Source organism: Podarcis pityusensis, assembly GCF_964106645.2.
Source record: "Podarcis pityusensis genome assembly, chromosome: 3".
In the NCBI taxonomy this organism is placed as follows: domain Eukaryota; kingdom Metazoa; phylum Chordata; class Lepidosauria; order Squamata; family Lacertidae; genus Podarcis; species Podarcis pityusensis.
This window is the reverse complement of record NC_138026.1, coordinates 107186523-107201871: the sequence shown is the minus strand read 5'-3', so window position 1 is coordinate 107201871 and position 15349 is coordinate 107186523. Positions and strand designations below refer to the sequence as shown.

The 15349-nt window shown below is 44.8% G+C and overlaps 1 protein-coding gene across 3 annotated transcripts in view; it reads left to right on the top strand.

Moving 5' to 3' along the window:
* Positions 1-15349, top strand: part of PYGB (glycogen phosphorylase B) — a 44214-nt gene that overhangs the window by 26164 nt on the left and 2701 nt on the right. The window contains exons 10-21 of one of the 3 annotated variants that reach the window (XM_081000931.1): positions 852-998; positions 2153-2316; positions 2786-2900; positions 3357-3458; positions 3772-3919; positions 6004-6062; positions 6748-6889; positions 7174-7381; positions 8581-8715; positions 9618-9684; positions 10639-13047; positions 13098-13943. In XM_081000931.1, coding sequence (XP_080857057.1) covers positions 852-998; positions 2153-2316; positions 2786-2900; positions 3357-3458; positions 3772-3919; positions 6004-6062; positions 6748-6889; positions 7174-7381; positions 8581-8715; positions 9618-9684; positions 10639-10791 — 1440 coding nt within the window. In that variant the 3' untranslated portion in view covers positions 10792-13047; positions 13098-13943. Of the gene's footprint in view, positions 1-851; positions 999-2152; positions 2317-2785; positions 2901-3356; positions 3459-3771; positions 3920-6003; positions 6063-6747; positions 6890-7173; positions 7382-8580; positions 8716-9617; positions 9685-10638; positions 15338-15349 lie in introns of those variants that run through there. The other 2 variants (XM_081000930.1, XM_081000932.1) reach the window with 2 other exon arrangements.

The following is a 15349-nucleotide window of genomic DNA, read 5'->3' as shown; positions in this document are numbered from 1 at the left end:
CCCCCTAGTGCCACAAGTCAGTCCCTATCCAGGTACATTTAATGCTTCCATAATGTGATTGCAACTGACAAGCCACAGATCGGGTTTAGCCAGACCTGCTTAGTGAGCCTAAGAGAGTGCAGCAGCTTGGTTGCTACCACGATCAGATTCTTTTTTTTAAGAATTTAAATAATTTTTATATTTTCCACACAACAACAACATGAAAAATATTGAAAAATAACACACAACACACAAAAACTATTCAAAAAACTAAAAAAGCAACAACTAAAAAAAAAAGTCCATATCTTACAAGTTAATAATATAAACATTAAAAAAAAACACAAAACATTGACTTCCACCAATCCCACAGCACCTCCTTTATCTCTCATTGTGTCTTCCTGTTTTCCTTATCATCTCTATCTAACATCTAGATATAAATCCCTCTTTCTTATCCTTTCACTTCACAAGGTTATTCCAGACGCAGCCAGATTTCTGTCCTCGAACTTTGACTTTTGAGGTATTCATTTAGGCACTCCCATTCTTTTTTTACTTCACTTTTTGGTTTTTGTCTTATTATGTCTGTCAATTTGGCTAATTCTAAGTATTCTGAAAGCTTACATAACCACTCTCCCCTAGTGGGTAACCGATTCCCTTTCCAATACTTAGCCAACAGGATTCTTGCTGCAGACATTGAGTATAAGAAAAAATTAGTTTTGTCTTTAGGAATATCGTCATTTAAAATTCCTAAAAGGAATGCCTCTGGCCTTTTACTATATGATATTCTTAGTATTTTCTTTATTTGTTCGTGGATCAGATTCAGTCTGCAGTGCCCTCGTGTTATCTCATCCGCTGTTTTTAATTTTTTGCTCCAGGCCTGGGAAATCACGAAGCGAACTTGCGCGTACACCAACCACACCGTGCTGCCTGAAGCCCTGGAGCGCTGGCCTGTCTCTATGTTCGAGAAACTCCTGCCAAGACACTTGGAGATCATTTATGCTATCAATCAGAAACATCTCGACGTAAGGAGATGGGATAAATGAGGTGGTGGGGAAAGGTTGACTGAGAGGCCTGGAGGCTCAGTCTGTACCTAAGCCACAAGTTGCCCATTGCCAAAGTCAGAAACTTTATAGAACTTTGTGGAATCCTATTGGCACTTGGCGTCACCTGAGCCCTGCTGAATTAGGAGCTGCAATGCTGGCCACCTTCAGTGGTGCCACTATGGCCCAGAAGGGAGGTGATGGCTAATTCTTGTACAAAGTGTTGCCAGCTGCCCGGGAGGTGGTATTGCAGCAGCAGTTCAGTGGGGATCAGGTGACAGAAAGGCAAACTGCTATGGTAATGCAGAACAAGGATGTTAGAGATTAAAGGGCTCTTTTGCCCTGGCACAACAAAATCGGGTATTTTGCTGTTTGGAAAGTAACGTGGAAATGCCTGCAAAAGTGTAGAGTGAGCAAATAGCTAAACAGATGTAGTATAAACACACCACAATAAAAACAGAATAAGTGTCCATTGCTGTAGAACCAACCTGCAGACAAATCAGAACAGATGCTCAGTAAAGATTAGACATAGTCTAACCTCCACGGGTGGCGGTGTGGGTTAAACCACAGAGCCTAGGACTTGCTGATCAGAAGGTCGGTGGTTCAAATCCCCGCGACGGAGTGAGCTCCCGTTGCTCGGTCCCTGCTCCTGCCCACCTAGCAGTTTGAAAGCACGTCAAAGTGCAAGTAGATAAATAGGTACTGCTCCGATGGGAAGGTAAACGGCATTTCCATGTGCTGCTCTGGTTCACCAGAAGCGGCTTAGTCATGCTGGCCACATGACCCGGAAGCTGTACACCGGCTCCCTCAGCCAATAAAGCAAGATGAGCGCTGCAACCCCAGAGTCGGCCACGACTGGACCTAATAATGGTCAGGGGTCCCTTTACCTTTTTAACCTCCATGTAAGTGTTGTGTAAACAAATCAGGATGAGTACTCAATAAGTAGGTCATCTGGAGAGGCCCAGAGACCGCCAACATACAAGCTGTGGCGGTTTCTAGGGGAGAGGAAGTAAAATGGGCTCATGACCTCAATCGTCCAGGGAATTTCTTCACATTTTTTCTGCTGTAAAGGGTTCCATTGTGGGATCTCTTTTAGATCTTGTTGTTAATATCCCCCTCTCCTTGTGTCCTTGCAGCATGTGGCGGCCCTCTTCCCAGGAGACATTGACCGCCTCCGAAGGATGTCCGTGATAGAGGAAGGAGACTGCAAGAGGGTCAATATGGCCAACCTGTGTATCATTGGCTCCCATGCAGTCAATGGAGTGGCCAGGATTCACTCGGAGATTGTAAAGAGCTCTATGTGAGTCCTTCTTCCTTCACTTTTTTGCAACAGGCTGTCAGCTCAGGGGAAGACAGGCCAGGCTGCCAGAGTCTCCCCAGAGATCTGTGAGCAAAGGTAGTTTATTTTCTGCACATGCATCGCTGAAAATCCTTCGCCAAACTGTTTGATTTTCCATTTTCCTTTTTATGCACCTCTTTCTCTCCATTTGGCCCAGACCCCAGAAATAGCTTATTGTTCTTATTCTTATTCTTATTTTTTATTGAATCTATATACCACCCTATACCCCCAGGTCTCAGGGCGGTTCACAGAATAAAATAAAAATATAAAACTAGAAAATTTATAAATCGTTTTTTTAAGTGGTCACATTGCATGGCTGAATGTTTCTGCTCACTGTTATCAACTGGCCCTAAATAGCACATGACTCCTTCTTCTTCTTCTTCTTCTTCTTCTTCTTCTTCTTCTTCTTCTTCTTCTTCTTCTTTTTTAGATTCAAAGATTTCTACGAAATGGAGCCGGAGAAGTTTCAGAACAAGACGAATGGCATCACTCCAAGGCGGTGGCTCCTGCTTTGTAACCCGGGACTCTCTGATGTCATTGTGGAGGTGAACTGACTTCAGCCAATAGGAGCAATTACCCCTGTTGTTGGGTCCTCCTCCTCCTCCTCCTCCTCCTCCTCAATGGATCTGTCTTCATTCCATTTTTTCCTTAGATCAGGACCATTGAACCTCAGACCTAGGGCCTGAATCTAGCTTCCCAGGCTTTGGTTTCTGATGCTTTGGACTCTGCAGACCACACCCCACATTTTTGCTTCTGGCCCCACCCACTTTGGCATGTGGCCTCTGCAAGGTTACCCAGAAGGAAACGTGGCCCTTTCATCAAAAAGCATCCCCCACCCTTGGCGTTTCTTGGGTTTGGGGTGTGCAAGAATTCAGTCGCCATGTCCCTAACTTCATAGTCTTTTGTCCCTGGCAGTTCATAGTTTTTGTAGTGCAGGGAGCGCAGAACCAAACATAAGCAGATCTGTCGATTGATGGTTTTCTTTCTTCTTTTCACTACAGAGAATTGGGGAAGATTTTCTAACAGATCTAAGCCAGCTCAAGAAGCTGCTAAGCTTTGTCAATGACGAGGCCTTCATCAGGGATGTCGCCAAAGTTAAACAGGTGAGGATGGCAGCATGTTAGCGAGAAACATTGTGATATGCTGGGCTGCGGTCGAGGCAAACCGTATATGTTAATTGCTGGTTCTAAACATGTTCCAATGTATTCTAATTACTTTTTAAAAAACTAATTTGTTCTTGCAACTTTGTGTTTTCTAATTTTGCTTTAAAATATTGTAAGCTCCCTTACAGCTTGGGTGGAAGGTGGGATATAGGTAAGTTATAATCTAGAATCCCAGCCTAGACCAAACTGTGCAGCTAGAGTCAGGCTTAAATGTCCTGGCCAGTAACTTCAGCCCTAAATTTCCTTTTGCCAGGAGAACAAGCAGAAGTTCTCAGCCTACTTGGAAAAACAGTACAAGGTGAAAATCAACCCTGCCTCTATTTTTGATGTCCACGTCAAAAGAATTCATGAATACAAGAGGCAGCTCCTCAATTGCCTGCATATCATCACACTCTACAACCGTGAGTAGCTCAGCCCAACAAAGCAGCAACTTCGGGGCTACGGAATGCTTTTGGACAAAAATAATCATAATAACACAGCACCAAATGTACGCAGGAAATTGGAAAAGTAGCTTGTTGGGGAGATAGTCTTCTTTCTCTGTCTAATGTGCGAAGTTTTCTTACATGCAAGGATGCTTTTGCAAGCATTCAGAAATGCAGTCACCCCACCTGCAGATTGAAGAGTAATAATATTAATAATTTATTATTTATACCCTGCCCATCTGACTGGGTCTCCCCAGCCACTCTGGGCAGCTTCCAACCAAATATCAAAAACAATACAGCATCAAACATTAAAAACTTCCCTAAACAGGGCCGCCTTCAGTGTCTTTTAAAAGTAATATAGTTGTTTATTGCCTTGACATCCACTGGGAGGGTGTTCCACAGGGCAGGCGCCACTTCCAAGAAGGCCCTCTGTCTGGTTCCCTGTAACCTCACTTCTCGCAGCGAGGGAACCGTCAGAGGGCCCTTGGCGCTGGATCTCAGTGTCCGGGCAGAACGATGGGGGTGGAGACGCTCCTTCAGGTGTACAGGACCGAGGCCGTTTAGGGCTTTAATGGTCAGCACCAACAGATACTTAGCACATGAAAAAAGGTTGAGGGGGGTGGCACATGATAATAGAATCCTAGAATCATAAAGTTAGATTACCTAAGGGTAATCTAGTCCAACTCCCAGCAGCAGCAGCAGCAGTAGCAACAACAACAACAACAATTTATTATTTATACCGCACCCATCTGGCTGGGTTTCCTCAACCACTCTGGGCGGCTCCCAACAGAACATTAAAAACATGATAAAACATCAAACATTAAAAACTTCCCTAAACAGAGTTGCCTTCAGATGTCTTCTAAAAGTCAGATACTTGTTTATTTCCTTGACATCTGATGGGAGGGCGTTCCACAGGGCGGATGCCACTACCGAGAAGGCCCTCTGCCTGGTTCCTTGTAACTTGGCTTCCCACAGCGAAGGAACCGCCAGAAGGCCCTCGGCACTGGACCTCAGTGTCCAGGCTGAACGATGGGGGTGGAGTATCCTTTGGGTATACTGGGCCAAGACCCCAATGTATGTTCTCAGCGGCCACTCCCAGTCACTAGTCTAGCTGCTGCATTCTGGATAATGCCTTTGAATACTACTTGCTGGGAGTCGTGAGCAGGGAGGTGGCTGCTTCACTCATTCCATGCTCAATGTCAGAACAGGATGCGTGGCCTGATCCTGCATGTCTCTTATGTTCTTAATTTTGCCGTGTGTGTAGATTAAGCTTAAGAGCCGTGCCATTTTACTCTATAAGTATCGACTGTGTGCCTCTCCACCAGTGATACTGCATTGTCTTTGGCTCAAGATCCCAGGGCAAGGGGCTTTGCCACGCTGTGAGATTTCAGCCTTAGTAGATGCATGTTTAGGAACTTAATCAGAACCTTATGTAATTAATAGAAAGGGCTGACAAACATGTCATCAGCTGACAGGCCAGAGCAAGAATGTGGATATCTTGCAGGAAGTCATCTGTGTGGTTTGCAGATCATGTGCTGGAATGTGATAGGAACCAGACCACAGCTGATGAGAGCGAGGCGTTTATTTTGCAATGTTCTTATTGAGGCATCGTCCATCTTGCATTTAAAAGCACATCTCAAAATAATATTCTGCATAGCAACAGCCTTCGATGGCTGAGTTCCACCATTGCTTTTTTCTTTTTTCCTGCATTGCTTTTTATGAATGTATTTAATCTGAGTGAGAGAAAAGAAAGACGAAAGAGAAAGGAGGGGAAAGGCCACAAATCTCTTAATTAATATAATAGTTTTAACAAAAGCAATTAAGATGAAATAATTATATAAGTTGAAATAGGTTGGGCGGAGGGGAAACGCAACCTGTAGTTTTCTCATTCCAATAATTGATAAAGAGAGACCATTTCTCAATGGGGTTATTGTTTTGGTTTACTTGTGTTTTATCTTGTATTTTATTCTGTAAACTGCCCTGAGATCTTTTGATGAAGGGCGGTATATATATTTAATAAATAAATAAATGACACAAATTAATCATCATATTGCTTTTTCCAGGTATCAGAAGAGACCCAAAAAAGTCCTGCGTGCCAAGAACAGTTATGATTGGAGGAAAGGTAAGGGACTTGATAGGGACGCGGGTGGTGCTGTGGGTTAAACCACAGAGCCTAAAACTTGCCAATCAGAAGGTCTGCGGTTCGAATCCCCGCGACGGGGTGAGCTCCTGTTGCTCGGTCCCTGCTCCTGCCAACCTAGCAGTTCGAAAGCACGTCAAAGTGCAAGTAGATAAATAGGTACCACTCCGGCGGGAAGGTAAACGGCGTTTCCGTGCGCTGCTCTGGTTCGCCAGAAGTGGCTTAGTCATGCTGGCCACATGACCCGGAAGCTGTACACAGAAGCTCCCTCGGCCAATAAAGCGAGATGAGCGCCGCAACCCCAGAGTCGGTCACAACTGGACCTAATTGTCAGGGATCCCTTTACTTTTACCTTTAAGGGACTTAATGCTCAAGCAAGCTTTTTCCTCAGTAGCTGGGACAGTGTTTCCCAAACTGCAGACAAGCACATGCACACACTCCCTCCCTAGGTTAGCACTGGGAGTGTGTTCCATCTTGCTCCTGCAGGGTTTATTTTTCGACCGTGTAAACATGAGAACTACCCTGTTTTCCTGACTTCCAGACAGAGGCTCTGATATCAGTGAATCTGGACAGCACCCCTCCTGAAGTTGTTTGCCTGATTACACACCCCGGCTCTTTCCCACCAAGTCCCTTTTGATCCATGCGTATCTTCCCTCTCTGCCTCCAGGCTGCCCCCGGCTACCACATGGCAAAAATGATCATCAGACTGATCACGGCCATTGGAGATGTCATCAATAATGACCCTTACATAGGCGACAGGCTGAAAGTCATCTTCTTGGAGAACTACAGAGTGTCCCTTGCTGAGAAAGGTAAGAGGACGGGGATGTTCTTAGGCTGGAGACTTTTGGCTTGGACTTTGGAGATTCTGGTAGTTGAGCCAGGCAATGCAGGTGTTGTACTACACATAGCTGTCAACTTTTCCCTTTTCTTGTGAGGAATCCTATTTGGAATAAGGGAATTTCCCTTTAAAAAAGGGAAACATTGACATGAGCTACAATCTAAGCAAAGGGTGTGTGTGTGTTTTTGTTTGTTTGTTTTAAGTAGGGGAGAAGCATTTTTTTTACCAGAATATCTTTTTTTCACTCCACCCCAGTGATCCCTGCTTCAGATCTGTCTGAACAGATCTCCACCGCTGGGACTGAGGCTTCAGGGACAGGGAACATGAAATTCATGCTGAACGGAGCCCTCACCATCGGGACCATGGATGGCGCCAATGTAGAAATGGCTGAGGAGGCCGGAGAGGAGAATCTCTTCATCTTTGGCATGCGGGTGGAAGATGTGGAGGCGATGGATAAGAAAGGGTTTGTACGAACAGCCGCGTTAGCCTTGCGTCCTAGAAACAGGTTGTGTAGCAGGGATGGCTTTCCCTTGACATCCCTTGGTCTTAGCCTTGCTTCAGCTGCATGAAAATGCTCAGATTAAATGGAGCAAAGGAGACCTGTTTTGTGAGGTTGATTGGGGGGGAACCTCAAACCCAGGAAAGGGATGTGGCCCTCCACACTTCTCACGGTCAGGACTCTCCACTGGCCACACCTCCTCCCTAGCCACGCCCTCTTTCTCCAAGCCACACCCCCTTGGTGGTCATCCTTTACACACACCCAGTGTGTGGTTTTACCTGGCTGGAATTCTGGTTGTTGTGCTCTTTGGTTGACTAAATGGAGAATAAAGAGGAGCCTGTGAGTGTGTAGGAACCAGCCTGCTAGGCAAAGACAATATTTACATTTGCCTCCAGCCCTGTCTGCTTGTGGCAAGTGGACCCTACCAGGTTATACAGCCCTTGTTGGGGAAGGGCTGGGGGAAATCTTGGTTACCCCTTTTCTAAATCATTGCCACAAGATGTTTGCTCTGGTGATAGAAAGAGCACACGCCATTCCAAAAAGAAATAGATTTTAAAAGTGTTGGTGTGGGAGAAGTTCTTCAAATACTACAGCAACTTACAAAAACACATAAGTGTAATGAGCACAGTACATAAGTCTATCGATCTGCTTGTGGGTTGCTTTGGACTAATTAACTCTCCATAACTTGTACTAGATCTAATAATGGCAGACCGCTTGCTAATAATTAGCCGAGCCTATGGCCGTTAATTTGACTTGGTGTCATCATGGACAATCGCTTCAAAATCAAATCCAGTTCGTCAGTCATTTGAACTTGGGCCAGCCCTGTCATTGGGCCGAGTGAGGCAGCCACCTCAGTCAGCAAATGCTTAGTGGTGGCAGGATGTTGGAGGAGAGCTATGTGTGCCATGTGGCTTGCCTCATGCCCCTCAAACTACCCTTACGCTGCCCTCAGGTGTGGTGGAAGAGCCCATCCCATCAACAGTGTTGACGCAAGGTCAAGCTGCCAGAATGTCATTTGCCTCAGGTGGTAAAATGTCTTGGGCCGGCCCTCTTTGGTTCACTTTAGTACAGGGCTGTTGACTCCTTTGAGTGGAGCATATAAAGCAACGTGTTCTGCAAGCGATGATGAGAAGGCCGAACATGTCATTTGTTTCCTCGTTTAGGTACAACGCTAAGGAATACTATGAGAGGATTCCAGAGCTCAAACAAGCTGTTGACCAAATTGGCAGCGGCTTCTTCTCACCAGATGATCCCGGGTGCTTCCGAGATGTCGTCGACATGCTTATGTATCATGACAGGTGAGAGGCAGCAATCATGCGCCTTCCCTGCATGCTCTAAACCAGGGTTAAGCAGTGGTATGCGTTTCATGGATAATAATAATAATAATAATAAAATTATTTATACTCTGCCCTTCCCGGTTCAGGAAACTGGGCTCAGGGCAGCTAACAACAAATTTAAAACACTTAATTGATGCTACAAAAAACAGCATAAAATACGTGTAAATAACAATAAAATCAAGAATCAAAAATTAATTTAGGGGGAAAATCCATCCAATAAACATTAGATGATCACCAGGGCTAGCTGGCTAAATTAGTCCCACTTGGGCCAGCGAGGAGACCAGGGGAGAACCAGCTGTGGGATCCCAGAGCGGGCAATCTTCACAAAACGGGGAGGGGGAGGGAAGGAAGGGGAACAAAAGATCAGGCTAAGTTCAAATTGAAAGCCAGGCGGAATAGCTCTGTCTTACAGGCCCTGCGGAAGGAAGTTAAATCCTGCAGGGCCCTGGTCTCATGGGACAGACCATTCCACCAGAGCCATCACTGAGAAGGCCCTGGCCCTGGTGGAGGATAGTCTAACTTCCTTAGGGCCCGGGGCCTCTAAACTATGATTATTCATGGACCTTAAGGTCCTCTGCAGGGCATACCAGATGACATACCATCCCTGGCTTCACTTTTCTGACGGTCCATGGTGTGGCTTTTCTATGCCTTTGCAGCCACCCAACTGGCTCTGTATCTCCATATTACGTTACCATCATCGAGAGGGAAATGGGCAGCAATTTACAATGGCTGACACTCATTTTATGTCAAAGGCGTATACACTTTTGTATATACCCTGGCCTTTGCAGTGGTGAGTATAAGAAAAAGCTGGAGAGAACACACGTCTGAGATCGCAGTTACTCTCAGATGCTTCTTTGTTTCAGGTTTAAGGTGTTTGCTGATTATGAAGCCTACATCAAAGCTCAAGGGCAAGTGGACAAGCTGTACATGGTAAGACCAATGTTCAACAAGTTTTGAAGATTTAAAAAATTGGCTTATTTGTGAAATAGACAGAAGACTATGGCTCTGGTTTCCTAAGGTGAACTGAGTGGTGGGAAAGACCCCTTCTTCTCAATGGATTTGTAGACTGAAAAGTGCATTTCAGCATTTTGGGTAAACAAAGTGTGAATTTCAGCCAGCAAAAGGCTGTCTTCATTCATTCATTCTGTATCCTACCTTTCTTTACAAAGATGCCTGAGGCAGCTAACCATGTAAAATGAAAAAATATATTAGAAAACCATCTAAATGCAGACAGAAGGCAGATGATATACAGGTCAAGTAAGCAAGAGATCAATGATTTCTTAATGGTGAAATATCAATGGGGAAAGTGCCAGATTGTGGGCAGGGAGTTCCATGGCCAGGGTGCTAACACTGAGAAGGCCCTGATAGATTAAAGTAGGTTGGAGAGAGGGTGGACAACAGGCCGGAGGAGGAAACAAGCCTTGGCTGCCATATATTCTGCAGCTGTAAGAGTGTTATGGACATACGACTATTCTATGGGGTTGTAGATTCCCAATTAAAGGTTAGCTGTTATATACAGGGAGCGACCATTTTAGGCACATCCATTTGACACACAACTGCCAACGTGCGCATTGTTTTGGCCCTGGGAGGGGATGGAACATACTTAAGTGCGACTGTTGACACGTGCAATGACACAGAACACAACACCCACAAAAACAGAGTTGTCAGCTGGCAACTCTTAATTTGCGCACATTTGATGCACGCACGACCGCACACACAGTGCTTGGCACTGAAAGAGGGTGGGGCGGACTTCTGCGCACGAAGACCCAGAACATAATCCCCGTGTAAATGGGGGCAGGGGGCTGCCTGTAATTATAACCTGCATTGTGTCTTTTGGGGTTCCTCTGCTGAAGCTACCAAACTTCTCACTCGTTTCCTTTCTAGAATCCCAGAGAGTGGACTAAAAAGGTAATCAAGAACATTGCATGCTCTGGCAAGTTTTCCAGTGACAGGACAATTACCGAGTACGCCAGAGAGATCTGGGGGGTGGAGCCCTCTGCCGTGAAGATCCCTCCGCCCAACATCCCGAGGGAGTAAGTCCGCTGCAAGAGGTGCATGCAAAGGCCCTGCTGCTCTGGCACTTCCTGCTTCCCAATGAATATTCCACAGATGAATTCAAAACGTGCATTTTACCACCCGCTGGGCTTCTCATATATTTATAAAAGGCATGGTGGTTACTTGAAAACGGAGGCAAACTGGTGCTCTGCAGGGTTACAGCCGATAAGCGTTGACCTTGTTGGCAGTGATAAGATTCTGAGCCTAAAGCAGGGAGCTTGAGTGAGGAAGGTGAGATGAGGCCATTCTCTCTTTTAAAACCCCTATTTAACCAATGCAACCTGCATGCATGTTCTGTATTATTGAGACGGTACCCGACTTCCCACGCCCTTTTGCTCCCATGCCAGGCCACCCTATTTAGTCAGGAGATGCTTATGTCTGTTGGGGGGGTGGAAACTGCAAAGACAAGAGTTGGGTGCTGTCAGATGACTTACTTTGAACAAACATGTGCTGCCCTCTGTTGGGACGTTAGGCTGGAACTCTTCAATGACCCCCAAAATAGATGCACTTTTCAGAGATCATGTTCTGAAGAAATTCCCATCCTTCCTGTTATTAGACGCCCAAACAGTTGTTATTAACCTGCTCCAGTTTTAAACTGTCAATTTGCATGTGCTGAACTCAAGTGTTTTTTTTAATTGAGAAGATCTCTCTCTATATATCTATATGGGAACTTCTGGCAACAGGACACCTAAAGAACACCTGGGGGTTTAACAAGGATGCTGAAGAATATTTAAGCAGTGCTGAAAGGACTATTGCTGTCATCTAGAGTGCAGACCATAACAACAAGTGAACATGAAGCTACTAGAGAAAACCTGTAGTCCCCTAGATACTTGGCAGTCTTCAAAAAATCCCCACCAAAAAAGCCAAGATGCTGTTTTGAGTCTTCAGGTACACCACCATCCGTGGTTTGTAGGCTCCTTTTGGCTTAGTGGGTCATCAGTAGTGCAGCTTTGATGCAGAAGTTGCATTTCCTACAGGAGGGGTGGGGAACCTGTGGCCCTCCAGATGTTGGACTGTCAACTCCCATCATCCCCAACCATTGGCCAGGCTGACTGGGGGCTGATAGGAGATGGAGTCCAAGAACATCTAGAGGCCACCATATAGCCCATCCCTGTATTACACTCCAGTGTAGAAGACCACACCTGGCAATACATGCAGCTAGCTTTGGAGTCACAGCTCCACTTCCAGCCCAGTGGCCTTCATTCATCAGTTACTGTTTCTGGGTCTCACATTCCTACCTTATTAAAAGAAAACGGCACCTATCGTTTGATTCCTTTTGAGTTTTAATTTCAGACCATACCATTAGTTTTCCTGGCACCTGAGCCAGCCCTTTGCAGCCTTGGCTGCTAAATAAGTGGCTGCTCATTTCTAAGGGCTGGGAAAATTAGCTGGAAAAGCGGCTTGATCCCAGCTGGGCATGGACTGCCAACTCAGCATGCACTTTAATGCAGAATACCAGGACCAGAAATGAATGTATGTTATTATATAAAATTCCAGAACCAGAGGGTTCATTAAAAGTGCTAGTTTCTTTTTTTCTTCTTCAGAAATCACCAGTAAATAATTGTATCTAGTTAGTATTAATTTGAAGAAATGCTGAAACACATGCCATATGAAACGACCACCCACATATATTTTCCACTTCTTATAGGGGTCTTAGTGGCCCTACCAAAAAAACATGATTGGCGTTATTAAAGTTGACCATCTCTTTTGATGTGGTGATGCTTAAGCCAATGCAACTAGAATGCTCTGGGTATTGAATACCCCATGAAAATAAGTAAATCAAAATGACACTAAATATGTTTTCAAAGCAAATTAAGTCATGTTACAAAAATTGATTGCTGAAAAAATCCATAAAACTTAACTTTGTGAAACGAGTATCTGAAAAGTAACACCCTTGTCATTTTCATTTCATGACAATCCACTGTATTTTCATCTTTAAAAAGTTTGTGTAGTTTTGCCGCAGCTTGTGCAAAGGATCTATATTTCTGTATTTCTGCTGTAAAATACAACACTTTCTGTTGTGTGGACCACCAATTTGATTCAGTAAGCACCTGTGATAGACATTTAAATCTTGCATGTTTATGCGACATCCAAGTGTATTGTTGGATAAATCCTTCACTACTGCATCTTTGCAGTTAGATCCTCCGAAAACACAGTTATGGTTGTTTTAGAGAAATGCATAAATGTATCTTTCTGAATCTAGCAGTAGGCATCAATTAATAACCTAAAAGGGAAAGGGTAGGAGTTGGAATATGATGTTTTGACAAATGAATTATTCCACCTTTCAGCACTGCTTGGCAGGTGCTGGTAGTGCAGCCCAGGAAGCTTGCATTTGCTTACCAAGATGGTGCCTTTCAGATGTTGTGGACTACAACTCCCATCATCCCTAGCCATTAGCCATGCTGACTGGGGATGATGGGAGTTGAGGGAAGGGTGCTTTTTGTTTTGTTTCTACTTATATTCTTTGAATCTTTGACTTACCTATGCCCTTGGTAACTATGGGCTATGGGTGTGGTACCAGAAATAGTCACTATATTTAACAAAGATGTTAATGTTCATTGAGTACACAAACTGATGTGGTTACTTTAATATGCTATTGCCTCTTTTAATTGGCATACACTGTCTGACTTGTTGCTGTCACTTAAATACCAATGGCTTATTTTGCGCTACTATTAGTAAACCAATAAAACGTTGAGGAAGCAGTTGCCGTATTTTTCACTCCATAAGACGCACCTGACCATAAGACGCACTTAGTTTTTAGAGGAGGAAAACAAGAAAAAAAATATTCTGAACGAAACAGTAGATGTATTATTTTTGTGGTTCATGCTGTGCCCACAGACATGTGATTTGATGGTGAGTTTGGGGTAGCCCAATGCAAAAATCCTGAGGATCCATGTGGATCCACATTTTTGCACCACTGCAGCCCCACGAAACAGTGGATGCATGATTTTTTGGTCAGACTATAGCCATGGACATGCTATGTGATCTGATAGTGAATTTGGGGTAACCCAATGCAAAAATCCTGAGGATCCATGTGCTTTTACCTCCCCCCTCCCAGGCAGCCTCCTTTATCGCTAGTGTCCCTTATCTCCCTCCTGGTCGCTTGCCGATCAGCTGCTCAGTGGCTTTGTTTCAACACCCCCTTCCCTCTTTCTAAAAAAAAGCACGATCTGCTTTTTGCCCCTGGGCAATTCGACTCCAGGGACCATGCATTCGCTCCATAAGGCGCACAGACATTTCCCCTTACTTTTTAGGAGGAAAAACGTCTGTCTTATGGAGCAAAAAATACAGTAGTTATCCTGTTAAAACCCTTTTGCCAGATTGTCCTTATATTTCACTCCACTCCTATTGAGACTTACCAATGCTGTTAACTGAGGACTTTTGTTGAAGCCCCCAGAGATCTGTTTCTGCGATATTGTCCTGGAATCTTCCTTTGGTTCTTTTACCAGATACTCCAAACTTCCTCTCACTTCTTCTCCCTCACTTGCCCTAAGCCAAGAGATTCAGCTACCTAAGCAAAACTTTGGCCACCAAGCCACTCTTGCCTTCCTTTCAGGTCTCCTTTCTTCTTCCTTGATCATCTGCTGTTGTTGTCTTCTTCTGGCTGTCCACCACAGACACCAAGCCCCAACCAACACGGACTGACCCAGACTGACTAGCACCCAGCCTTATATGCCCTACCCTGTCTAGCCCCCAACCAATCACATGGTCTAACTAAATGTTCTAAACCTGCAACCACCAATCAGAATAGACATACTCTCTAGCTGTCTTTTGCATACTCAGAGTTCCATCTCCAACTGCTCCTCAGAGGTCAGTTAAAGTCCTCCAGTGATAGTTAAACCAACTCTCACCTGACTAAACAGAAATGTCCCCCCATATCACATTACAAAACAAATTACATTAACAAAACAAATAGACATCATAAGAGAAGTTCAAATAAGCAGGATATATTCAAGGGGTCCTGTGAAGGCACCATGTGGGCTAGTCCTGTTAAAGCAACACTTCTTTAATCTGAGCGGGTCAGTCACAAAGTGCAAGAATTATTGAAATTATTCCCATTCTATTAAAGCAGAAAAGTTAATAGTTAAGGTGCTCTCATACTTGAGTGGACTACAAACCTTAAATGCAGTGTATACCATAATTTTCGCTCTATAACACGCAGATTTTTTCTCCTAAAAGGTAAGGGGAAATGTCTGTGAGTGTTATTGAGCAAATGTGTGGTCCCTGGAGCTGACTCGCCGGAGCGCAGGGGCAAAAATCAGGCAAAAATAAGATCGGGACGCAGGGGCAAAAATCAGGCAAAAGTAAGATTGGGCGGGCGGAGGGAAGGCGGAAGCTGCTGCTTTCCTGCATTCTGCCTCAGGGTCTTACTGCCCACCCGCTTCTGTTTCTGTTGCTGCGTTTGTTCAAACTCAACAAAGAGCAGGGAATCCCCTGCCCTCCTGGCAAGCAGAGGGTTAAGGAAAGGATCGAGTCCTTCCTTCTAATTCTTTCCTAGTCACACTGCGCCCAGGCTCCAGCCCACCAGGCTCCAGCCCAC